Genomic DNA, 26,661 nt, shown 5'->3' with positions numbered 1-26,661 from the left:
CTGCTGGGCCACCCACCCTCACAGAGCCAGGCTCAGCTAGCAGGGGGAGGCGGGACCCTCTTCCCCCTGCATCCCACCGGGGAGCAGGGCAGGGCAGGACGAGCCGAGGCTCCGGCTGCTGCCCAGGGCTCTGTGGTGCCAGGAAGTCTGGCCTTGTGAGGCCAGCTGTTTGCAGGAGTTGTCTGGGAATGCCAGCTCTGGCCCAGGAGGAGACTGCCTGTCCTGGGGGAGGCCGTGCTGAGACAGCCCTGTCACCCAGGAAGGGGGCCCAGCAGGAGCCCGCGCCACACCCGGACTGGAGGGCTCCACGGAGCTGAGCAGCCTCGGGGTTCAGGGTTGCAGGCTCACAGGCTGAGGCCCGCGAAGGAGGGACGGGCGGGGGGCCAGGCTCTCGGGGCTGGGCTGACAGCGTAGGGCTGACATCGTCGGGGGTACCCCGGGGCGGCCTCCCCGCCGCCTGCAGTGCTGCCCCGCACCGGGCCCCCTCTGACCGCAGGCCCGGACCGTCTGCAGAGCACCCGCGGCCCCAGCTCCGCTCGGGGAGGACGCACGACGGCTTTGGCACGGCCTGGGCCTGTCGGGGCGCCCACTCGGAACCCGCCGCCCCCGCCTCTCCTGGGCTTCCAAGCTCCCGCGCAGCCCGGGGCCTCTGTCCGCTCGCGCCGCTGGCCGCGGGGGCCGCCTAGTCCGCTCCCGGCCTCGCCAAGGGCGCTGCTGCTGGCGAGGTCCTCCCTCCCCCGGGGTGTCCCTACTTGCGCCGGGCTCGCTGGAGAACGGGCCTGGCAGAGGAGGGGTCGCTCCCGGCGGCGCCCCCTTCCACGCTGGTTCCCGCCTCGCGGGGCTCCGGGGTGCGGGGCGTTCCCCGTGGGAGCCGGGGCGCGGGGCCAGCCCGCACGTGCCGCTCGGGTCTCTGCTCCGTGAGTCTGGGTGCCGCGCAGCCGGCCTAGTAAGCCGCAGGTGCTGGAAATGCGACCTTATGGGCTCATGGGGGCCGTCATCAACGGCAGGTGCGGTGGGGCGGTTTCCACTGGAGGGCCTGGGCCGCGCCTCGGGGCCCTGGGCCCCCACTCCCTCCTCACCTGGGCCGGGGGGCGGGGGGCATCCCTGCGGGCGGGTTCGGCTCTCGCAGTCCTGCCGTGAGACTCCCAAGAATAGGATATTTTTCTGGAAGCAGAATTTTAACAACCTAGAAAGCTTCCAGCTGCACTTTTTAAAAATTGAATTAGTAGCAGGAGAGCATTTTTTCGGAGGTGAGCAGGGCCTGTAACAGATCCACACCTGAATAGTCCCAACCCCAAAACCTAGCCAAAGAAGTGGCTTCAGACGTCTCATCGCTAGCACACCTGCTCAGTCTGTTGTTCATCGTTTAAGACCTGCTTCTTTCTGGTGAGTGGGGTTGGGAGGCTTATTTATTTAGGATTTATTTATTTAAAAGTCAGAACTACAGTCGGAGAGACCGACACAATCTTTAATCCTGGATCAACCCCTAAAAGGCCTCCATGGCCAGGCCCAAGCCAGGGGCTTCTTCCAGGTCTCCCACGTAGGTGCAGGGGTTCAGGGACGTGGGCCATCCCCCGCTGCTTTCCCAGGCGCACTCTCGCAGGGAGCTGGATCGGAAGTGGAGCGTCGGAATGGGACCCAGTGCCACCATGGGACGTTGGCAACATTTTAGCACTTCTCAGCCATGGGAGGCATTGGGTGTGTCTCAGTCCCCTTGGTCCGGTGGTCCGCTTTCTAGATTTCAGAAATCTGGATTTCACTTCGTGGCAGTGGGTTGTCCGTTGCTTTGGGCAGCAGCAACAATGACAATGAGACATTGTTTTGTGCAGGCTGCAGGTTAAAGGAGACCACAGCCTCCGGCTCTCTCAGCAGATGGTGATAACGCCAAGGGAGGAAGCAGGTGGGGCGATTTCAAATGTGTGCCCTCGCCAGCCAGGGGTTTAGGACTCCAGCCAAGAAGGAAACTCAAATTGTTCGGGAAGCATCTTTCTGGGCAAGTCCAATACAAATCACTTCAATATGGGCACGTGGAAGGTGCAGGGTGGTTCCTGGCGACAGACGACGCTCACCGCGACACCGGTGCCTGGATGCCGAGGCGGAGCCGACAGCTGCAGGGGGAGCGAGGCAGAGGAGCGGTCACCTCGCATTTGCCCACTACAGGTTTACCAGGGGGCAGCGAGGGACCCTGGGAGGAATCTGAGGGCCAGTGGGACTGGGGTGTGAGCAGGCTGTTTGAACAGCTCCAATTCAGATGCATCAGGGAGATGGCGCGCAGATAAGGGCTGTCCCAGAGGAAGGCTGCGTGTGAGGACAGCTCCTGCAGGTGGCCACAGGCACAGGCAGGTGTCCAGTTTCTTGCTTGCCTTTGATATTTGTGGCATCGGGTTCTATCTTTAATCTCCACAGCCGCCAGCCTCGCTCGCAGTCCTGCTTCTGTGAACTCGGAGCCCAGTCTTTCCCAAGCGCTGTCTCCATGCCCGGCGTGGCGTGCCCGGCGTGGCAGGGCAGAGCCTGTCTCGGTGAGGGCGCACGGCGTCTCTTTGCTAAACATCAGGGTTCGCTCTGTTAGGCTGGATGTGCATGGCTAAGGGCAGAGGACTGGGGGCCCCAAGGCACCGGCATGCCGAGCTTGCTGTTCCCGGAGCCTGTTTTTTCTCCACACCCAGCTCCCTCCAACCTTCTCACTTCCTAGGCTTGCACAAGTGGCCCAGCCTCAAAGACCCCTGAGGGCGCCAGGGCCAGGTCCCCCAAGTGCTCGCACACCTCCTGCCAGTTGCTCGTTTCTCCAAAGCTGGATCCAGTGTCCTGCTTGGGAAGCAGCCCCGGGTTCTCACTGTGAATATTTTGGCCATAAATCTGATGGCCACCAATGCTGTGAATTTAATAGGGAACAAAACCTTCCTTCATCCGAATCCCAGCTCATTTTGTTGTTCTTTAAAAATATGCTTGATGGAAAGTGTTTTGGGAAACCTCTTACTGAAAACTGTATGTGGGGAGGCCTCCAGGTACACAAATAAAAGTACATTTTGAATTAAATCATATTTCTAGGCTCAAGTCACAAATGAAGTTGACATTAAATAAAAGGATAACGTTTTCCAAGATTGCTCCGGGTGGGAAGAGCTAACTGAATAATGTGTATTTACACAAATAGCAGCAATCTAACACTTGCTCATAAAAGAATTAATCTTGGGCCGGCACTGTGGGGCGTCTCATATGGGCACTGATTCATGTCCCGGCTGCTCCACTTCTGATCCACTCTCTGCTACTGTTTCTGGGAAAAGCAGCGGCGGATGGCCCAGGTGCTTGGGCCGCTGCACCCATGTGGGGGCCTGGGATGAAGCTCCTGGCTCCTGGCTCCAGCCTGGCCATCTGGGAGTGAACCAGTGGATGGGAGTTCTCTCTCCTTCTCTATCCTTCACTCTCTGTAATGTTTTCAAATAAATACATGTTTTTTAAAAACCAAATGAATCTTCCACCTGTATTTTCAAATAAATTGTTACCAGAAGAAATGGGTATTTTCAAACACAATGGGAACAAAAACATTTTTAGGTTTAAAATAATATTCAATATAATGTAAATATATTAAATAATACTTGTAGAAACGTGTTACCATGCAGTGACTGTTTATGTGTGTGTGTGTGTGTGTGTAGATAGGGATTTTCACAATACATTAGGCAAAGAAAGCAGATTGTAAGACTGGATTTGGAAGATGCCGTTTAGGTGACCCCTGCGTGTCTGGGTGGGGCTCACACCAACGAGGAAGGTAGCCAGAGTCGTCAGAAGAGGGGGATCCTCAGCTCTGGGTCTTGCTCCCCCTGGCCTACAGGACTGCATTTGCCATTTGCAAGCAGCTGCTTTCGCAGGAGTCGGGAGCTGTACAGGTGCCGCCTGTGTGCGGATTCTGCAGGAGTCTGGCATCCAAGGAAGAGTGGTGTCAAACGAGGAGAGGAAGTCCCATCAGCACTGCTCTGAAAACCCAGCGTACCGGACTCCGCCAGCAGTGGGATCCCATTAGCACCGCAGTTACCGGGCCGTGTATTTCCTCTTTAATCTCTTCACCAATCCCGTCCTAAAAAGCACGAGTGCTTACCTGAGGAGAGCGGGAGGTAACCCCTGTTCTTACAGATCATTTACAAATTCATTCATTTAAAACGCATGGTCCCCATCTGCTGAATTAGACCGCACGCCACCCAAGAGCGTGTCCACGTCTTCCGCCAACACATCTGACCCGAACTTCTACCGGGCCCAGGAAACTATGAGCAGTCTTGGGTGGAGGTGTTTTTGAAACAATGATGAACATCACAAGCATTTAACAATTATGCTGAGGAGCCGGGACGTCTACTAAACCATTCCTCTGCGGACATTTTTATTCCAGACAGAGAGTGCCACCAAAACCGTGTCCGGAGCTGGGGAGCCGGGACTCGCACCTGGAATTGTTCGCCCAAGAGTACTTCCTAGTACTTCACAGCATTTCCGCCTGACTGTATTTTCCAACGCTAATTTCACGATGCTTTACGTTCGGTGGGTTTTGGCCCCTGTGGGCCCTGTCTGGAAGGGCCCTGTTTGATCGGTGAGGGTCAGGGCAGTATCAGCCAGCCAGGCTCACTGCGCTCCCCTCCATGTCACAGCTGTGCTAACCGAGAGCAGGACCGTCCATGGCTTCTGGAAGCACGGCTGCTCTACCCCAAAAATTCCCGAGCATGTATGGAAAGTTAAGTTGCATCCCTGGCTTTGGATTTCAAAACTCAGCTGTAATTCCTGTGTAATGACATTCACCCGGTCTCAGTGGATCCTCAAGGTTGTACAGTAATGGCTGTTATCTGACCACAGGCCATTTTCATCGCCCAAAAAGGACACCTCACTCCCAACAGCACTCACTACCGATGTTCCCCTCTTCTCAGACCTGGCAGCCATTAAGCTACTTCCGTCCCTAGGAATCGCCTGTTCTGGAATTTTGTAACAGAACATGCGTGTTTCAGTTCATGTCTTACGTTTTCAAGCTTCCTCTGTGTTGTAGCATGTCAGTATGTCCTCTGTGGCTGGACAGTGGTTCACTGCACGGATACCCACATTTTATTCACCCATGCACCCACGGTCGGGCATGTGACCTGTTTCTACTTTTTGGCTGATAGGAATATAGCTGTTCACGTGTGGATATGTGTATTCAATTCCCATAGGCATCTGGGAGCAGAGGTGCTGGCCGTGCGGCTTACCCACGGGAGGAAGTGTCCAACTGCTTCCCACAGAGGAGCGAGCATTGTGCCGCAGCCACGTGCCCACCAGCCATGTGTGGGTTTCAGCTTCTCCACGTTGGTGCCAGCACTTATTATGGGCCACCTTTTTGTTTATAATCCCCTAGGGAGCCTGAGGCGGTGTCTCCCAGCTTTGATCTGAATCTCCCTAATGGTGCATGATGATGAGCAGCTTCTCATGTACTTTTGCAACACTGGTGTCTGATTTTCTCAGAAAAATTGTTTGTTCAAATCTTCTGATCATTTTTCAGTGTTTTCTTTCCGTGGTTGAGTTGTCAACACTCTCTCTCTCTCTCTCTCTCTCTATATATATATATATATATATATTTTTTTTTTTTTTTTGACAGGCAGAGTGGACAGTGAGAGAGAGAGACAGAGAGAAAGGCCTTCCTTTACCATTGGTTCACCCTCCAATGGCTGCTGTGGCCAGCGCACCGCGCTGATCTGAAGCCAGGAGCCAGGTGCTTCTTCTGGTCTCCCATGCAGGTGCAGGACCCAAGCACTTGGGCCATCCTCCACTGCACTCCCGGGCCACAGCAGAGAGCTGGACTGGAAGAGCGACTGAGACAGAATCTGGCGCCCCGACCGGGACTAGAACCCAGAGGATTAGCCTAGTGAGCCGCGGCGCCAGCTCTTTATATATTCTCAACACAAACTCCTGCCCAGATCCATAATGTGAAGCCATCTCTCCCATTCTTTGAGTGCTCCTGCTCTCTCAGTAGCATCCTTGGAGGCACCAGGTTTACCATTTGATGAAGTATGACTTGCCTATTTTTTCCCTTTGGGTGTTTGTGCTTTTGGTGTCGTAGCTAACGAACTACTGTTAAGACACTGCCCTCCCTCTCTCTCTCTCACTAACTCTGCCCATCAAAATAGATTTGTCTCCACTTTATTTGTCTCCACTTTATTTTTTCCACTGATGTTTTAACTAAGTGTTGACCTATTTTTTTTGAAATTTATCCCTAAGTATTTTATTCCTTTTGATGCTACTATAAATGGATATATTTTCTTAATTTCCTTTTTGGAAAATCTGTTCATTGCCAATATATAAAAATCAATTGATTTTTGTGTTTTAATCCTAAATCCTACAACCCTGATGCATTTATTAGCTCTAGTGAGTTGTGTGTATCCCTTAACATTGTATACACACAGATCATGTCATCTGGAAAGGTTTACTTCTTCCTTTCCAGTCTGAGTACCTGTAACTCCTTCCCTCTGCCCACTGCCCTGGCTGGAACCAAGCTGAAGAGCACTGAGGGATGACAGCTTTGTCTTACTCCTGATCAGTGAGGAAAGTTGATAGCATTTTGCCACCAATACACTAACTATGAGTTTTTCAGATATTCTTTATCAGGTTGAGAAAGGGTTTTTTTGTTTTGTTTTTTAATGTTTTCATCAAAAAGGGGGTTGGGTTTTATCAGACATGAAGTGCCTTTCCCACATTTATTGAGATGATATAGGTTTTGTATTCCTGAGATGCCTCCGTGGGCTGTGGTGTACAATCCTTTGCTGGATTCAGTTAAGGATTTTGGCATCTATGTTAAGGAGAATTGACCTACAGTTCTCTCTTCTTGATCTGGTTTTGGTAAACGGGTAGTACTGGCCGCAGAGCACGAGTTGGGAAGTGCTTCCTTCTCTAAGTCTTTGGAATGCTTTGTGAACAGGTGTTGATTATCATTTATATGTGTGGTAGAATTCACCAGTAACATGTTCCTGGGTTTTCTTTGTGCAAAGTTTTTTGATTACTAATCCAACCTCTTGTTTGTATTTCAAATTTTCATTTCTTCTTGAGTCACTTTTGGTAGTATGTGAGTTTTTGACTTTGTCAATGTCATTTAGGTTCTCTAACTTGTGACCATATGAATTCCCATTTAATTCTTTTTAAAATATTTATTTTCATTTATTTGAAATGAGGAGAGGGGAGAGAGAGCCCTTCCACTTCCCAAATGCCAACAGCCAGGGCTGGGCCATGCTAATACCCGGAGCTCAGAACTCCATCCAGGTCTCCCACACGGACGGCAGGGACCTGCTATTGTGCCATCATCTTCTGCCTCCCAGGTCTCCCACACGGATGGCAGGGACCCAGGTGTTGAGCCATCATCTTCTGCCTCCCAGGGTACACAGCACGAGGCGAGGTCAGAAGTGGAGTGGCCAGCAGTCTAATCAAGCACTCTGACATGGAATGCTGGAATCCCAACCTGCTGCACCACAGCACCCCCAGGCCCCACAGTTCTTTAATTTCTGTAGGTTTGGTAACAGTCTTTCTTTCCTGATTTTAGTCACTGATGTCCCTTAATTTTTTTTTTTTTTTTGACAGGCAGAGTGGACAGTGAGAGAGAGAGAGACAGAGAGAAAGGTCTTCCTTTTGCCGTTGGTTCACCCTCCAATGGCCGCCACGGTAGGTGCGCTGTGGCTGGCGCACCACGCTGATCCGATGGCAGGAGCCAGGTGCTTCTCCTGGTCTCCCATGGGGTGCAGGGCCCAAGCACTTGGGCCATCCTCCACTGCCCTCCCGGGCCATGGCAGAGAGCTGGCCTGGAAGAGGGGCAACCGGGACAGAATGCGGTGCCCCGACCGGGACTAGAACCCGGTGTGCCGGCGCTGCAAGGCAGAGGATTAGCCTAGTGAGCTGCGGCGCCGGCCCCTTAATTTTTTTTCTAGTTAAAGAACACAATTTTTCTTTCATTTTTTTTCTCTTATTTTTCCATTATTTTTTTCACTCTACTATGACTGTCCCTTTGTTCTGCTTGTTTCTGTCCCGTTTGCTGTCCCCACCACCCCGGGGTAGTTTCTCAAGGCTGTAGCCTTGCTGTTGATGGGACTCCTGCGATACTGCCACGGGCAGCCATCCATGACTGCAATCGCTGCATTGCCTGCACCTCACATGCTCTGGTTCGCTGTGCCTTTATTTTAATTAATCTCCAAGAATTTTCCAGTTTACCTCGTGATCTCTTTTTTGACTCAGTGGCTAATTTTGACCGTATCGCTTCATTTCCATGGATTTGTGGATCTCCCAGATTTCCTTCTGCTAATGACTCTAGTTTCATTCCTCGCTGGTCAGAAAAGGCTTTGTGTGACTCCAATGCCAGTAAGAGTACTGAGTTTGTCTAGTGACCTGACGGTGCAGCCCGGGCAGTGTTCCATGTGTCTGGAAGATGTGCATTCTGCTACTGTGGGGTGATCGACAGCGTGTGTTAGGGCTTCAGGTTTGTCCAAGTCTTCTACGTTTTGTCCCGTTATTGCAAGTATAGCATGAGTGCCACCAACAGTTATTGTTGAGCCACTTCTTTCAACTTTGTCATTTTTTGCTTCTTGCATTGGAGCTCTGTGGCCAGGTCTTCTTGATGGATCGGCCCCTTTGTTATTACGCGGTCTCCTTCTTTCTAGTATCAGTATTTATCCTAGAGTCAAACTCATCAGGTTTCCTCTTGTCCTCCAGCTCTTGTTGTGGGTCATCTGTCTGGCATCATCTCAGAGCCTCCCGGCTGTGTGTCTGTGGTCTTCACCACACTGCAGTTTTCAGCTGTTCTCCCTGCCTCTCTCTCTCCTCCTCTCTGGGACTTTGCTGTGCATATACTGATGTGCCCGGGGCATCTCACACGTCTCTGCGGCCGTACTCATTCTTTGTTCCTGTTCCTCAGACTGGACAATCTCCGTTGGATCTATTTCACGTCTGTTGACTCTTTTGCCTGCTCAAATCTGCGGTTGAGCACCTCCTCCTGAATTCTTCATTTCCGTTATTAGATTTTCAACTTTAAACTTTACATTTGGTTCTCTTTAAAAGACTTTCTTTTCAATCAATATTTTCTACTTGGTGATATGTCATTTTTTACTTTGTTCTTTACACATTTTCTTTTGTTCTCCGAACATATTTAAACAGCTGATTTGTGTCTTTGTCTAAAAGTCTAATACTGGACTTCCCCAGGTGCACATTATATATTTTTCCCCTCATGTCTGGGACCTAATTTTTTTGAGATTTTAAAATTTATTTTGAAAGAATTATGGGGGGGGGAACAGAGAGAAAGAGCCCCCATCTGCTGGTGGACTCCCCACATATGGGTGCAAAAGCCAACACTGGGCCACACCAAGGCCAAGAGCCAGCAGCCAGGAGCCCTGAGCCCCATCTAGGTGCCCCAGGTGGGCGCAGGGGCCCAGCCACGTGGGCCATCTTCTGCTGCTTCCCCCAGGCCATCATCAGGAAGCTGGCATGGTGAGTGGAGCAGCGGGGACACGAACTGGGTGCCAGTGGCACACGTCCCCATACTTTATTTCTTTGCATGTCTTTTTTTTTTTTTTTTGGTGGAAAATAGGGCATTTTACAGAATAATGTGGTAAATTCTGGAAAACATATTACTCACCTTCATGCCAAGGTTTGGCTGTATTTGCTGTTTATTTAGTGGCTTTTGGAATTAATTCTGAGGTTGGTATTCTTTGTAATGCATAGATACTTAAGTCCCTGCCTGAGTAGTTCAGCGGCCAGCTAAGAATCATACAAAGATTTCCTTAATTGAAACCAGGAAGCCTCGTGGTCCATGCAGACGGCTGTGTGCACACAGCATCTTCAACACTCAGTGGAGAGGGCGGCGACACTCTCTCGCTTCGCGTTCCTCCAGGGCAGCGCCTCAAGGTCACCCCGAGAGGTCTGTGGTTTCACTGAGCAGGACCACAACCCCTGGCAGGCGCACACGACCATGCAGCTCCCGGGATGTCAGAGCTTTTCAAACTTCCTGTGGATACAGGAATTTCAAGTTTTTGGTTAGCCTATTGTTTGTTCCGAGGGGTATCCAAAGTTGATCAACTGATTCTGCATCTTTTTGGACAAATGTCCCTAGAGAGAAAGCTTTCCATCCCCATAAGCTCCAACCCCATAAAATACAGCCCTGCGATGGGGTCTTCCAGGGAGCCAGCAGACAGGGCGAATCGCACCTGCTCCCTGAAGGAGCTCTAACCCCTCCCGCCCTTCCTGGTGGCTCCCACTGCTGCTGTTCACCTCCTTGTGCACTGCTGTTGCCAAGGACACAGCAGAGATGAAGGAGGGACAGAAACAAGGCGAGCGACAAACGCCAAGCAGCTCATTGTTCATTCTGAGATTCAACCATTTTCCTGGATGCTTAGATTGCTGTCACCTTTGGACATCTCTGGAGTTCTGAAAAAAGTTGATGCTGTTTGGTTTTTTTTGGCCAATTTGCTCTCTGCTTTAATTTGGGGTGGAGGTGATTTCAGAGGTCCTTGTTCCATCATTTTTTCTGGTTTGATTTAAATAATCTGATGCTCTTTCCTAACAAAAAGAATTTGATTAAAAGCGATGACACCAGCACTGACCTTTTTGACAGCTCACTCTGTTGCAGCTCGATTGTCCCATAAAAAGCAAGAGCTGAGATGCAACCAAGCTGGGCATGTTTTGCAAGCCGGCCTTTCTCTAGGAGCAGGCCTGGCGGCACAGCAGTTAACCTGCCCCCCCGGGATGTCCACGTCCCCCGTCAGAGTACTGGTTCAAGTCCCAGCTACTCCACTTCTGATCTGTGTCCCTGCTCGATTGCACCTGGGAGGCAGTGGTGATGGCTCACGTGCTTCAGTCTCTGCCACCACGTGGGAGACCTGGGCGGAGTTCCTGCTCCTGGCTTCAGCCCAGCTCATCCACAACTGTTGTGGACATTCGGGGAGTGAACCAGCACACAGATCTGTCACACTGCCTTTCAAATAAGTTTAAAAAAAAATCTTTTTTTTTTTTTTTTAAAGGGAGAGGAATAAAGGGAAAATGTTCATACGCCAAATGAATGTTGTAATTTCTAGAAGGCAGACTTGGAGTGTTAGAAAACCCATTCATTTTATATATGTGTGTGTGCATGTGTGTACACGTGTACATATGTATTCTTACGTTCCTTTTTTTAAAAATATTTATTTATTTGAAAGACAGAGTTATAGAGAGAGGTAGAGAGAGAGAGGTCTTCCATCTGCTGGTTCACTCCCCAAATGGCCACAACGGCTGGAGCTGTGCCTATCCAAAGCCAGGAGCCAGGAGCTTCTTCCAGGTCTCCCACGTGGGTGCAGGGCCCCAAGGACTTGGGCCATCTACTGCTTTCCCAGGCCACAGCAGAGAGCTGGATCAGAAGTGGAGCAGCCAGGACTCGAACTGGTGCCCTTATGGGATGCTGGTGCTACAGGACAGGGCTTTACCCTGTTGTGTCACAGAGCTGGCCTCTGTATTCTTACTTTTGAAAATTTATTTGAAAGGCAAAGTTGAGAGAGAGAAAGAGAGAGAGAGAGAGAGAGAAAGAGAAAGAGAGAGAGAGAGATCTTCTATCTGCTGGTTTACTCCCTAAATGGGTGTGACAGCCAGGACTGAACCAGGTCAAAGCCAGGAGCTTCTTCCAGGTCTCCCACGTGGGTGCAGGGGCCCAAGCACTTGCACCATCTTCCCCTGATTTCCCAGGCACATTAGCAGGGAGTTGGATCAAAAGTGGAGCAGCCGGGACTCAAACGGGCACCCAGATGGGTTGCCAGTGCTGCAGGCAGGGGCTTTAACCTGCTGAGCCACAGTCGGCCCCAACACTTGTTATTTTTAGCACAGGCCGCAAGGACTGCTACACTCCACTCTAAGGCAGGTGGGAAGATCAGCTAACCCTTGCAGATCTCCTGCTGACACTTGGGAACAGTCTCTGAACACCCCCCTTCCCGGCCAGCCCCCAGGCTGCTCTGCTCGGAGTTCTCTGTCCCCATCGAGTCAAGCTCCACAGAGAGCACCCTAGACTGGGGAGCGATCTCTTTCTTGACTGAGGGTTGAGTCACTGAGCTCGGGTCAACCCTTTGCTGGTCACCTGCACCACTGCCCGCTCTCTAAGCCGATGATACCTGGAGGTACTTCCTGGGTAGGGGCAGTGAGACATCAAAGACTTTTACACAGACATGGAGCTATTTTGAAAAGTACAGACTTTATATAAAAAAGAACTCGAGTGTCTGAAGAAAAGGCAAGGTACTCACTGAGTTCCAGGAGAAATGTTGGCGAGCCCCCTCTTAGGGGCGAGCAGGAATGAGAGATCACAAAGGCCAGAGCTTGGTAAAGTTGTGTGGGGACACGTCAGAGAACTCCTAGAGTGCATGTGCTCAAGTCCACAAGGTGAACTCCATCTCAGTATTTAACCACCCTGCGGTGCGTCGGTGTTGGCCCACTCAGGAATGCACGCTCACAAATCCTCTGCACGCGAGGGTTCTGCTGCCTGCTGGCACAGTGCGGGGCCCTGAGCTCTGCAGCCTCAGCAAACACGCCTGCTTCTCCAAGTCAGGAAAGAGAAACCTAGGTTTATTAGCAATTTAAAAAAACTGGCTTTGAAGGTCCCCAGAGATTACAAAATAGTTTATATCCCAGAGAAAACGATGCTGGGCCTCAAAGCCAGCTGGTGTGGAAGCCTTCCGCTTAGGCCGTACACACTGGAATTTGTGACCTGCAACATGAAACATGAAAAAGATGGGCATGCCCCGCCGAGCCGCCACGCAAAGGTCTCAGTGCGCAGCGTGCTGGCCAGCGGATGTTTCCCGCACCCCTCGCTCCCGGGAGAGGAGGGCCAGGGCCAGACGGGAGGCCCCCACGGTCCTCCGCCAGCCGGGGACCTTCTGAGCACTCACCACAGAAAGCGCGTTAATGGACAGTGCAACCTTTGGCCTGCACAGAACAACATGGAGATGGACCCCACGGGCACAGGAGGTCCGCGCTCGTGACGCTGTCTTGATCTGAAAGCTTCCCACTCACCGTGCGTGAGCTCACTGACGCCGTTTGACCTGGACAGTCCACTTTCCAAGGGCCTCTTCTTCGCATCCCTATTACTGCATGAAGGCTTTTTCTACCCAGCATAACTGTTGCTCCGGAAAGCAACAGATTCTTTACAACTTTTGTTTCGTTTTTCTGGAATGCTTTGGACACAATCAAATACACAGCCATGTGGGCACATTTTCTCCACTTGACACCGATGCTTGATCATCACCAAAGGTTAGGGATGACGTCTGTGGACCCAGCAGGAAATTTCCTTAAAGCACAGCACCAGGGAAGCTGCATTCTAAGTTCCAGTCTCCCCAGGGAAGCTCAGGTGCCACAGCCGGGCATTAAGGTGGAGGCTGCCCGGGGTTACCTGGCCAGGCCCTGCTGGGTTATATTAGGCAGAGAGACGATGCCTGGACGGTAAGCATCTCTGTAAAATTTCAACAACCTGAAAGCAAAATGCTTGCAGGACATCCTGCAGTGGGCATGTTAGCTCAGCACGTGGCACAGCGCCAGATGTACGGCTGTCGCGGCAACGGGGGCGGTGCAGCAGTGTTGTCCTGTCACTTGGGTGCTCGGTGGCGGCCACTGAGGTCTGCAGCTGGTCTGTGAAGGTTCATGCCCCATCTCTCTCCCCTAACTTACACGCACACAGAGGGGACGCCACCACTTTAATTATGTCACAGGATGACAGACCTTCAGTTCCTGGTATACGCCAAGTCTCTACAACGTCAAGGCTGAACACACCAAGTATGAAGGGGACAGGAGCGACAGAGAGCAGGGCAGACGCAGCTGGGGCACGTGGCGACTTCCTGCCTCCGGGCAGCAGGGGTGCGACAGTAGAAAGCGCACACCTTGGTCACTAACTACAGAGGATTTGTGGCACCATGGGAGTCCAGCCTTACAGTTAGGGCAGGGAGTAAAATACCACAAACCAAACTTCTGGAGTCTGAAATTCTTTGAAAAGAATTCTTCCATGGAGTAGGCCTGGGGTCTCCCTTCAGTCGTGCCTTACAGAACTCTGAATTAAAGTAACAGAAATGCTTTAAAAAGAGTCATTCCGTCGCAACACTGTCCTGCGGAAGGAAGAGCCAGGGCGTGACTCCTCGGCCCGGGCACTGCTTCCTGGCAGGTGCAGGCCCACAGGCTCTCGGTTCAGATTCTCTCCAGGACTCCAAGGCTGACCGTGGACCTGCTGGCCCTGTGTTTCCTCAGGGGTAGCTGGACGACAGTGTGCCAAGTAAGGAGGCCAGGCTCTGAACACAGACCATGTCGGGCACTGCTAAGTATGTAAATGTGTGCAGGCTGCACGCAGACCCCTGCCAAACTCTCGTCGCACAAGTGTCTGAAGCCTGCTTATCATATGCAGCAAGAGTACTTCAGCATACGTTCCATCGCAGATCCGTCTCACGAGACATGGACGAGCTTAATCTGACGTGTGTTTTCTCCGCGTTTCTCACGCAGGGGTCTGTCGAAAGCCTGTAGGGCCATCTGCTCTGGCTCTGCCGTGGCAGCTGCAGGCAGGCCTCGGAATTCAATAACTCTGCAGCAGGCTCATCTCTAAGCTGATCATTTTCTGGGGCCTGCAAACGATGTTATAAATATCCAATGGACCCTTGGCAAGAGAAAGGTTCCCCACCCCTGCATTATCTGGAAAATGTTTAGATCTAGAAAGAAAAGGATCAGATCTTTTAAAGCTTCAAGTGTTCCTCCAGCTTTTCTCTCTCACACACAAAAGATCCTGAGAAGAAATAAAAAAAATCCCCAGACACTGTTTTTGTCGTCTTTGAAAAGAGTGTATTTCATTACCATCACATTTCTGTTGTGAAATCCCTCACAGAAGTCTCCGAGGCTCAGAGACGTTGACTCTGCGCAGGGTGTGTGCTGAGGGTCCTCGGGGAGCCTGCCCACGCTCCCACTCTGCCACCGACCCAGCTCCCGCCCTGCCTCTACAGACTGTGGAACCCAGGCCCCAGGCTTTGCTCGTAGGCTCTGACATTCTGCAAGCTCCCGCAGGAGAAAGCCCGGGGAAGACCTCTAGGGAAAGAGCCCTCTGGGGAAAGACGGAGAGCAGAAGTCTGCAGGAGGTGTGTGTGTTCCAAAGTCAATCTGGCTATACTGTCAAATGATTGCTCTGTAGGGAGCTGAGCGAGATTTGTTTCAAATTAGATTTGGGATGGCTCATCAAAGTAACCAGCGTGTGGATGAGCAGAAAAAACCACAGAAGACCCGGGATCCTTCGTCTGAGGGAGGATATATTCCGACTCGGAGAAGGGTGAAGGCGTTTTAGCTCAATCACGACAATTCCAGAGTTCCGCAGCACCCATGCTGGACAGAGCAGGCTGGAAGGGGCTGGTCCGGCCTGGCTGGACTCTCCTGCCCCTGCTGCAGCGGCGTGTGAGCCCCAGGTGGCCGCAGTGTGGAGCTGGCGGGGCCGTGGGATCAGCTCAGCAGGTCGAAACTCTGAAGACACTGAGTGGAGCAGCAGTAAGCCACGAAGCTCACGGCTGTCCTCCTGGAAGAGGAAAAGGACAGGACATGGTGAGGTCCAGACGCAAGTTTCTGGACCCTTCCCCACGGAGATCGTGTTTTTTTTTCTCTGTTAAAACAAGGGATTAGCATAATCAATATACTGCACTGCATTACTAAAATGTGGATTTCCTTTTAAAGCTGGACACTGGGGCTGGCGTAGTGGGTAGAGCTGCCACCTGCAGTGCCGGCATCCCACATGGGTGCCAGTTCAAGCCCCATCTGCTCCACTTGCGATCCAGCTCTCTGCTGTGGCCTGGGAAAGCAGTAGAAGATGGCCCAAGTCCTTGGGCCCCTGCACCCACGTGGGAGACCTGGAAGAAGCTCCTGGCTCCTGACTTCGGATTGGCACAGTGCTCACTGCAGCCATCTGGGGAGTGAATCATCGGATGGAAGACCTCTCTCTCTCTCTCTGCCTCTCCTTCTCTCTGTGTGTAACTCTGACTTTCAAATAAATAAATAAATCTTAAAAACAAAACAACACTGGGCACTGGCATCAGGTGAGGTGGCAGGAGGTGAGAGGAAACACGACCCCTAGGTTAGCAGTGAAGGAAGAAGCCTTCGCGTCCCACGCGTGCCCTGTTTACTGGACTCAACACTGCAACCACGGACCGGGGCAGGGAGATCTGTGGAGATGGGAAGTAGACAAGCAGCTGCCTGGCACTACGTGGGGGAGGATGGAGGAGTAACAGTTAAGGTCAGAATTTCTTTTAGGGGTAAGAAAATATTCTAACATCGACTGTGTTATGCTTGCACATGTCTGTGGGTACACTAAAAGCCAACTGTACAATTTAAAGAGTAAACTGTATGAATTAAGCTGTTAAAAATAGAGCTGAAAGGAAAAATAGATACATCCACAATCAGAACGGGGAACACTTAACACGCGACTCCCGGCCACTCCCTGAGCTGGGGCAGAAACCTCAGCCGAGGTCCAGAGCTGAGCAACACATGAACCGAGGATCTGGGCTGAGCACAGCAAAACCAGTCTGAAGGCGAAGTTACCGTCTACGCGGACACGTGTTAAAAATGAGGTTGTAGATCAACAGCCCAAACCCACTAGGAAATTAGAGAATGAAGAGTACTTAGTCTAAAGCAAACAGATGCCACTGAGTGTTTCCTGATCGTGATGGAAACAAACCAGAAGAGAACAGGGAAGTCTCCAGACACGTGGAATGACCTTTCCTGACCCTTGGATCAAATGACCGCAGTGCTGTGGGTCAAAGACGAGGTCCTAAATTCTAAAAACATACATGAAGGAAGACGACAGCACAAGTAGTAACCTCTAGGGTTCTCTCTCCTCCCAGAGCATCAGTTATGGGCGAGGCATTGGCCCAGTGGTGAGGGCACCGGTGCCCACACTAGAGTGCTCATGTGGCTGGGCTCCTGCCATCGACAGGGGACTTGGATCGAGTTCCCTGCTCCCGGATTTGGTTCCTGCTGGGGCTGCTGCAGGCATCTGGGGAGTGAATCAGTCAGCAGGAGCTCTTTCTTTCAAATCAATAAAACATTTTTAAATATTTTGGACATAGCTTTAATAGTGTTGAGAGAAATTTACAGCACTAAATGCCTACATCCAGAAAAGAAAGGTTTCAAATTAATAATCCAAGCCTCTGTGTCTGTGTTGTGGCGCAGGGGGTTAAGACACCGCCTGCAAGGCCAGCGTCCCATGTGAGCACCAGTTTGTGTCCCAGCTGCTCCACTTCCGACCCAATGCCCTACTAATGTGCCTGGGAAAGCAGAAGATGGCTCAAGAACTTGGGCACCTGTTACCCATCTGGGAGACCCAGATGGAGTTGCAGGCTCCTGGCTTCAGCCTGGCCTGGCCATATGGGGAGTGAACCAGCAGATGGGAGATCTCTTTCTCCCTCCCTCTCTCTCTGTAACTCTGCCTTCCATCTTCCATCTGATGGTTCAGTTCCCAAATTACCACAATGGCCAAACCTGGGTCAATCCAAAGCCAGGAGCTTCTTCTAGGTCTCCTATGTGGGTACAGGGGCCCCAGCACTTGAGCCATCTTCCACTGATTTCCCAGGTGCATTAGCAGGCAGTTGGATGGAAAGTGGAGCAGTCGGGACTCAAACTGGCACCCCTATGGGATGATGGTTACCCACTATGCCACAATGCAGACCCCAAATAAATCTTAAAAAAATAATCTAAGCTTCTAATTCAAGGACCTAAAAAAAAGGCAAGTATAAATCCAAAGCAAGCCAGAAGGGCAGAAATACTTAAAGAGAAAACATCACTGGGACTAAGGTCAATGAAACTGATAGATATTTAGCAAGGAGAAGAAGATAAAAGGACAGAAGGCACAGCCTTAGAAGTGGAACAGGTAGGCCGGCGCCGCGGCTCACTAGGCTAATCCTCCACCTTGCGGCGCTGGCACACTGGGTTCTAGTTCCGGTCGGGGCGCCGATCCTGTCCCGGTTGCCCCTCTTCCAGGCCAGCTCTCTGCTGTGGCCAGGGAGTGCAGTGGAGGATGGCCCAAGTCCTTGGGCCCTGCATCCCATGGGAGACCAGGAGAAGCACCTGGCTCCTGCCATCGGATCAGCGTGGTGCGCCTACCGCGGCGGCCATTGGAGGGTGAACCAACGGCAAAAGGAAGACCTTTCTCTCTGTCTCTCTCTCACTGTCCACTCTGCCTGTCCAAAAAAAAAAAAGTGGAACAGGTAACCGGCGCCGCGGCTCACTTGGCTAATCCTCTGCCTGCGGCGCCAGCACCTCAGGTTCTAGTCCCGGTTGGGGCGCCAGATTCTGTCCCATTTGCTCCTCCTCCAGTCCAGCTCTCTGCTGTGGATGGCCCAAGTGCTTGGGCCCTGCACCCACATGGGAGACCAGGAGAAGCACCTGGCTCCTGGCTTCGGATTGGCGCAGTGCGCTGGCCATAGCGGCCATTTGGGGGGTGAACCAACAGAAGGAAGACCTTTCTCTCTGTCTTTCTAACTCTGCTTGTCAAAAAAAAAAAAAAAAAAAAAAAAAGTGGAACAGGTGACATCAGAACACACCCTGCAGCCTTAGAGAGAATGAGGGAGCGCCGTGGACAAAGCCACTCGCATGCATTTGTTCATTTAGAATAGATCCATTCCTCGAAAACCACTAAACGCCAAAACTGAACTGTGATGAAAAACATAACCCAAATTTCTTTCCTACTAAAGAAATGGAATTTGTAACCAAAGAAAGAAATCTCCAGGCCCAGATGATTTTACTGGGGAATTTTAACAAACACTTAAACAAGAATAAAAAGAGAACTTGTACACTCTCCTTCAGAAAAGTAGAAGAGAAATAATTCTCAGCTTATTTTACGAGGCCATAATTACGCTTACCCCAGAACTAGACAAAGACGATGTAAAATAAAAACTACAGACCAACATCTCTCATGATTCCTCAACAAAGTATTATCAAATTAAATACAGAAGTGTAGGGGCCGGTGCTGTGGCGCAGTGGGTTAAAGCCCTGGCCTGAAGTGCCTGGCATCCAATATGGGCGCCAGTTCTAGTCCCTGCTGCTCCTCTTCCGATCCAGCTCTGGGCTATGGCCTGGGAAAGCAGTAGAAGATGGTCCAAGTCCTTGGGCCCCTGCACCCGCGTGGGAGACCTGGAAGAAGCTCCTGGCTCCTGGCTCCTGGCTTTGAACCGGTGCAGCTCTGGCCATTGTGGCCATCTGGGGGAGTGAACCAACGGATGGAAGACCTCTTTCTCTCTCTCTCTGCCTCTCCTCTCTCTGTGTAACTCTGTCTTTCAAATAAATAAAGTAAATCTTTAAAAAATATAAAATAAGTACATAAAAGGAATTTTGCATGTGACTACATTGGAGTTATTCCAGATGTGTAAGGTTGATAATCATTAGCATGTACCATATCGTAGGCTGAAGAAGAAAAACCATATGATCATATCAATGGACTCACAGAAAGCATTTTACAAAATACAACTTTCATTCATTATAAAAATTCTCGACAAGCTACAAATAGAGGAGATCTTTTCAAGCAGATGAAGAGAACATGCTAAAACCTCTGCTAACATCGTACTTAACTGGGAAAGGCAGATGTTTTCTTTGTAGATGGGGAACAAGACAAGGAGGTCCAGTCTCACAACTTAGTCAACATAGTACGGGAAGTTCTAATCACTGCAATAAAGCAAGAAAAATTGAAATAAAAGGCGCACAGATTGGAAGGGAAGAAATAAAACTACTTTGCAAGATGGCGCGACCTACTGCCACACAGACCATCCCGGGAATCCACACAGAAGCTCCCAGGACGAGGAAGCAAGTTCAGGCGTCCTGCAGCACATGAGACCAGCATACACAATCTCATTTCCAAACGCTAACAATGAACACACAGAAAATGAAATGACAAACCACAGCCAGAATAACCACAACACTAAGCTCCTCTGCTTCCCAGCCAGGTCCCTGCTGATGCATCCTGGGAGGCAGCCGAGGATGGTTTAGGCATGTGGGCCCCTGCCACCCAGGTCAGGAGACCCTGATGGAGGGCTCCTACCTGTGGCCTGGCCCGGCCCTGGCTGTGCAGGCATCTGAGGAGTGAACCAGTGGGTGCACAGCTCACTCTCTCTTACTCTACCTTTCGGGTAGATGAAAATAAACAAACACTTTTAAAAAAGTTAAATACTTGGATATAAACCTAATAAAACAAAGATCTATGCAGAAAATAAGATGTGGATTAAAGAAATAAAAGGTTTAAATTAAATGAGTAGTGTACTCATGTATTAGGAAACTCAGTAGAGTGTAGCTAATTCTCTGCAAACTGATGCACAGGTTAAATGCAGTTCTTATCAAAAATCTCAAGTTTTGTTTTTTTTTGAGACAACAATACACTTATTCTAAAGTTTAATCAACCAGTTCAGGCTTCGAAAGAGCTGTAGTAATCATGTACTTGGTGTTAAGGCCCCATTGTGCCAGCTCCTCAGACAACACAGCTCGGTACTGGATGAGAGAAAGACGCAGATCAGCTGAACAGAGCACAGCAAACAGAATGGTTTCATGACCGGGGGCAGATAAAGGTTTCTTAGCACACAAACAGCACTAGCTACACAATGGGAAATTTAACCTGACCCAAATCAATAACTGGCTTTCAAATGATATCTTTAAGAAAGTAAAAAAGGCAAGCATCACTTTCAAGATGTTTCTTAATGCAGGAGATTATATAAAATTTGTCCTTAGATACTTCATATTAACTCTGATATTTCCTGTCCTCTGGCTCACTTCCTAAATACCTGCAATGGCCAGGGCCGAGCTGAGCCACTGTTAGGACCTCAGTCCAGGCCTCCCATGCAGGCGGCATGAACATAATTACCTGAGGCACTCAACACTGCCTCCTGAGGCCTGTGTCAGCGGTAGGGTTGGGAGCCAGAGGTCGGTATCAAACCCAGGCACTCCAATATGGGACACAAATGTCTGAACCAAAAGGCCAAACGGCTGCCCTTACTTCTAATTTTTAAAAGTTAAAGTTAGAACCCTGGTTCAAATAGCTTTCAGTGTACTCCACAATGTGTACATTTGCATAAATTATGACTGAAATGAACTTCAGACACAAAATGTCAAGTGCATTTTTGGGACCCAACAATCCTCCCCCTTTTTAATATTTACTTATTTAATTGAGAGAGAGAGGGGAAAGGGAGAGAGAAGCCAGGAGCCTACAGTTTCATTCAGGTCTCCCAAAAGGGTGGCCGTGGCTCAAGCACTTGGGCCATCTACTGCTGTCCCAGGCACAATAGCAGGGAGCTTGAGAGGAGTGGAGCAGCTGGGACTCAAATTGGCGCTCACACGGGATGCCTGCGTTGCAGCTTAATCCACTGTGCCACGATGCTGAACTCCTCCCTGTATAAGATAATTATGCTAAGTGAAAATCATTCATAGAAAGGCTACATTTCACATCACAACTATTGAGCTCCGAAATACAAGGCGTCCAGGCACAAGAAGACGCTCGCTGGAGCACAAGCCTGCGGGGTGGCAGCTCCCTCCGTCTGACGCTCACGGGGACGGGGTGGGTAACCTGCAAGTGTCGCATTTGTGCTGCAAAGAAACCCAAAATGTGTGCACGTCCTTGTTTCTGGGAGACTTGTCTAATGACACATAGCATCTGCCTGTTGTATTAATCTGAGTTATTGCAAACACCAACAAGTCTGCTGCCTTAAGAATGGATCTGTGTTGGTTAAACTGTTACGAGGCAGAGCTGTAGCACCAGAGACCCGAGAGGTGGGGAGAAGCCATGAGCTAAGAAACAGGCCCCACAGTGAAGAAGATGCTAACTCCAACAAAGAAGCCCAGATGAGACATTTGTTGCGCTGGGATCGCTGAGCGTGTTTACGGGCAAAGCAGAATAAAGAGCATGTCAGCTTGGTTTTAAAATACAGAAATGCCATCATTCATAAAAGAACAAATCACAATGTTGTTGACACATACTGGAGCCCACTAGCATCGTAAGAAATGTGTTCTTTTTTTTCCCTTGCAAATGTGTTTCCTGATTAAAAACAAAAAGCATATCTTTGACTCACAGAGAAATTCAAGCCAAAGAAAAATAAGATTCCAAGACAGAGTTGATCAGATGCAATCGCAAGCCTGCAGACACAGTAACTCAAGGAAGAATCATCTATAAGGTGCTACACCTGCTTCTTAACGTTTACTGATGTTGACAGTGACTGTCTCCCATGGAAAGATTCTGTGTGCCGAATCAGAGGCTTAAATCCCACGTAGTTGGGAGTGAGAGATAGAGGAGGCTATTTCCAAAAATTGGTGAAAATTGAACCAAAAGATGTTTATTTTGATAAAAAAATTGAAATCATGCATAGATTTTCATAATCCATGTTTTCCAAGAGCTTTTGAAGATCTATTATCTGCATGGATTTCAAATCTTTTTGGACCCAAATGAACATCTTTTGATTCCATTCTCCAAGAACTTTTTGATGTCTGCTTGTAAATGGGAAAAGAATTAGATTGTTTGGTCACAGAACTCCCTGGTACTGAGCATGGCATAAAGTAGGTGGCCAGCAAACAGCTAAAGAACAAATTACTTAAACTGCACTTGCAGAAAACTTCATGTCACCTTGAGAGGGTGCCAAAGAATAGATTTTTATTGAAATCACAGAAGCTTACCTGATGGCACAGAAGAGGGTAGTACCCACCAAAAACACAGGAGAGGGAACTTGAAACATTGTGTAAGAGACTAAGCCAGACAAGGACTGGACAGAAGAGCTTATCAAAAAATGACAAAGGGCTGGCGCCGTGGCTTAACAGGCTAATCCTCCGCCTTGCGCACCGGGTTCTAGTCCCGCTCGGGGCGCCGGATTCTATCCCGGTTGCCCGTCTTCCAGGCCAGCTCTCTGCTATGGCCCTGGAAGGCAGTGGAGGATGGCCCAAGTCCTTGGGCCCTGCACCCGCATGGGAGACCAGGAGAAGCACCTGGCTCCTGGCTTCGGATCAGCGCGATGCGCCGGCCGCAGCGGCCATTGGAGGGTGAACCAGCGGCAAAAAGGAAGACCTTTCTCTCTCTCTCTCACTATCCACTCTGCCTGTCCAAAAAAAAAAAAAAAAAAAAAAAAAGACAAGGGAGTCCACGCTGCTCCCAAAGGAGACAGGGAAGCCGCAGAACAGGTGCGGCCCTGCAGGCCCCTGGTGGACAGGGCTCTCCCTGGCCCACTGCAGTGGCCTGAACACACAGTGCTCTCCTGTAATCACTCCAGCCTGGAGGACTGAGGGTCCCAAAAGCTGTAAGTATACATATGCAAAAAACCAGGGAGACTTAAAAACCCAACAGCACAACACAGAACTGAAAACCAGGGTCTCCTTGGCCTTTGCCTCTGGAGAGGCTTGGTCCTCAGCATGGTGGTGTACAGGTGGAGGGGCCTTGAAGAGGTGTGGCCTGGCTCATGGGGGCCCCGCCCTCACCAGCACACTCACGCTGCTTCCCGGGAGTGGGTCAGATCTGGTGAAGAGTGGACTCGTTCCTGCAAGGGCACGTCGCTCTAAAGAACCAGCCTGGGGGCAGGCGCTGTGCCGTAGCAGGTTAAGTGGCCATCTGCAGCACCAGAATGCCCTATGGGTGTCAGCTGGAGTCTCAGCTGCTCCACTTCTGATCCAGCTCCCTGCTAATGCTTCTGGGAGAGCAGCAGCAGATGGCCCAAGGGCTTGGGCCCCTGCATCTGTGTGGAAGCCTCGGAAGAAGCTGCTGGTGCCTGGCTTCAGTTGGGCCCAGCTCTGGCCATTTGGAGTGTGAACCAGACATCTCTCCTCCTTCTCTCACTGTAACTCTTTCAAATAAATGAATTTTTAAAAAAAGATTTATTTATGCGGGTGCAAGGGCCCAAGGACTCAGGCCATCTTCCACTGCTTTCCCAGGCCATAGCAGAGAGCTGGATCAGAATTGGGGCAGCCAGGACTCGAACCAGCGACCATATGGGATGCCGGCACTGCAGGTGGTGGTTTTACGCACCACACCACAGTGCCTGCCTCAAATAAATAAATCTTTAAAAAAAAAAAAAAAGAGCCTGGGGGCTGATGTTATGGCATAAGCAGGTAAATACACTGTGTATGATGCCAGTATCCCATATGGGCACTGGTTCGTAACCCAGCTGCTCCATTTCTGATCCAGCTCCCTGCTAATGGACTGGGAAAAGCAGCAGAATATGGCCCAAGTGTTTGGATTCCTACACCCATGTGGGAGACCCAGAAACTCCTGGTTCTTGGCTTTGGCCTGGTGTAGTCCCAGCCCTTGTGGCCACCTGGGGTGTAAACCAGCAGATGGAAGGCCTGTCTGTTCCTCCCTTTCTCTGTGTAACTCTTTAAAAAAAATAAATCTTTAAAAAAATACAGAGTTGGAGCTGGACTGCTAGTGCTCACACTTCAGATCTTCAGTTTCCTACAGAATGGGAATGGTAGTAGGTGGGGCCATAGGGAAGGCCTCATGTATGCCATTCGTAAGCCTGGACCTAACAGCAGCACTCATCTGCTTCCCAGGAGGATCTCTCGGCTTCTGAGACCAGGGAGTCCCTTCCATTGCCTTTCAGGGCCTGACTGGACAACAGCAGAGGCATCACCACACCAGCACCCAAAGGCACAATGTAGTATGTGTTATGGTTAATGCCCAACTTGGCAATGTGGAAAGAATCACACAGCTCCTGGAGTTAAGTTTAAGCAAGATCTCCCAAACACCTGTAAGGGTCCACTTTATGGGTCAGCTTGGTTAGGCTGTGGCACTCGGCTGCGCAGGCAAACGCCAGTCCTGGATGACGCTGTGAACGTATGTCTTTTCTAGATGAGATCGTTATTTAAACCAGTAGGCCCCAGGAAAGCAGAGGCCCCTCCACAAGGTGGGTGGGTGTCTTCTACTTAGTAGGAGGTCTAGAGAGCCAAGAAGCAGAAGCAGAAGGCATTCTTTCCCTCAAGAGCCCTGCCTGGGTTACAACAGGCAGCAGGAGCTGGACAGGAAGTGCAGCAGCCAGGACTCATGTGGACACCTGCGCTGCTGTTTAACCCATCGAGCCACATGCCAGCTTCTCCCTCCCAGAATTCCTGCTGAATTCAGACTCAGCACTGCAACCTCAACGCTCCCCTGAATTTCCAAGTGTGCGGCCGGTTTGCCCTGCAGTTTTAAACCTGCCAACCCAATTAGGAGAGCCGATTCCTTCAAATCAGCTTCTCTTTCCTTCTGTGCCCTCTTCCTTCTCTCAACCTGGGAGGAAAAAGTCTCAGAGGTTTTGCTCCTGGGAGGTGAGGTGGCACTGCAACACACACCCAGAAATGCGCAGGTGGCTTGGACACTGGGTAACGGGGAGAGGCTAGAAGAGCTCCGAGGTGCAGGACAGAAAACAGAGCATGCTTGGGCCTGAAGAGACCTGGCAGGAATAAAGGGGAATCTGGTGAGCAGACACGAAGGTGAGGGGAGTGGGAGGAAGTCTCCACTGTCTGCGGCGAAGGATCCATGATCCTGAACAGAGGCTGGCGCGGCTGCGGCGGTGCACCTGGTGAAGCCTCAGACAGAAACGAGGCCTGCGCGGCAGGGAGCAGGGCCATGGCGAGCCTGCCACGAGGTGGCAGAGGTCCTGCCTGGACAGCGAGCTGCAGGATGGAACGCAGTGTGGGACGTCTTGGATACTCGGCTGCGGAGACTGAGGTCAAGGGGTGCAGGGAGAGCCCTGTTCTTCCTGTTGAAATTAAGGGAATTATTACGAAAAAGGAACCAGAACCTCAACCATCTGCACGATTCCCAGCTGCAGGCGAGAACAGCAAGGGAGTGGCCAGACAACGGGCTGTGACCGGTGGATCCCATCGGCCGTTTCAGCAGAAATGCCACCAGCGTGGACTGAACAGGGCAGCTGGGGGGCAGTGAAGACAGGGGTCAGACTGAGCTAACATGCGTTAGCCTCAAAGGTGAGGGAAGAGCCCAGGTAGCCTCTCTGGTTCCCTCAGGCCGAGTGGTGCAGAGCCTGGAGCCAAGCCTTCAAATCTCACAGGAACTGCCCTTCTGGGTGGTGGGCTTGTCTGGGCCCTCGCAGCGTCTTCCAGTTGGAACAGGAAGGTCTGCCATCCCCTGTCCTTCCCACCACTGTGCACGGGAAGCAGATGCTGGACCTTATTTACCTGACTTTCATGATGAGCTTCCGAGCTTCTGAGCAGAGGACTTCTGAGGGCGTTGGGATGGGCTGAATTTATTCGATGCATGAGAAACACATGAGTTTTGCAGGGTGTGATATTATGACACTCTATCTGGTCTTCTACTGTTTGCTCCTAAAACCCTTGGAATCTCCTGTGTGGTAAAAGTCTTCAGAATGTCAATGAGGTGAGTTAACGAGATGAGGGCTCCCAGAAAGATCAGGGCGAGAACAGAGGGCTGGGGCTTCCAGCCCATATTTCAGCCCCCCATGGGACTGAGAGGGTCAGCTATGAAGGGGCAGCAGGACCTAGAGGGGGTCAGTCCCAAGTACAGGGGACAATGTACCGCTTCTAACCCGCAGTCCCAGGAGATGGTGGTGCGGAGCGATTTGCACACTCTGGTGAGCAAGGGTACTCAGGACTGTCCTGACCACGTCAGACAGGAAAGTACTTTGGTTTCTTTCTTCCCTCGGAGGAGGACTGAGAGTAGTAGAGTGTTACGGGCTGAATTATAGACCCTCAAAAATC

At 50.7% G+C, this 26,661-nt stretch overlaps 1 protein-coding gene across 9 annotated transcripts in view; it reads right to left on the bottom strand.

Moving 5' to 3' along the window:
• Window positions 1–5,907: 5,907 nt before the first annotated feature.
• The window catches only part of LRRC28 (leucine rich repeat containing 28), a 143,735-nt gene continuing 122,981 nt past the window's right edge, over window positions 5,908–26,661 (bottom strand). The window contains exons 10-12 of one of the 9 annotated variants that reach the window (XR_009867237.1): window positions 26,122–26,183; window positions 25,503–25,685; window positions 15,437–15,520 (exon numbers count right to left, since the gene is read on the bottom strand). Coding sequence is in view for 6 of the 9 variants with exons in the window: in XM_062204944.1 (XP_062060928.1) it covers window positions 21,426–21,558 (133 nt within the window). In the remaining 3 variants the exon portion in view is untranslated. Of the gene's footprint in view, window positions 9,980–12,160; window positions 15,521–19,631; window positions 19,654–20,476; window positions 20,496–21,410; window positions 21,559–25,502; window positions 25,686–26,113; window positions 26,184–26,661 lie in introns of those variants that run through there. The other 8 variants (XR_009867238.1, XR_009867236.1, XM_062204948.1 and 5 more) reach the window with 8 other exon arrangements.

This window comes from Lepus europaeus, chromosome 11 (genome assembly GCF_033115175.1).
Source record: "Lepus europaeus isolate LE1 chromosome 11, mLepTim1.pri, whole genome shotgun sequence".
NCBI lineage: Eukaryota > Metazoa > Chordata > Mammalia > Lagomorpha > Leporidae > Lepus > Lepus europaeus.
The sequence above is the reverse complement of the archived record's forward strand: the minus strand, read 5'-3'. Positions and strand labels throughout refer to the sequence as shown.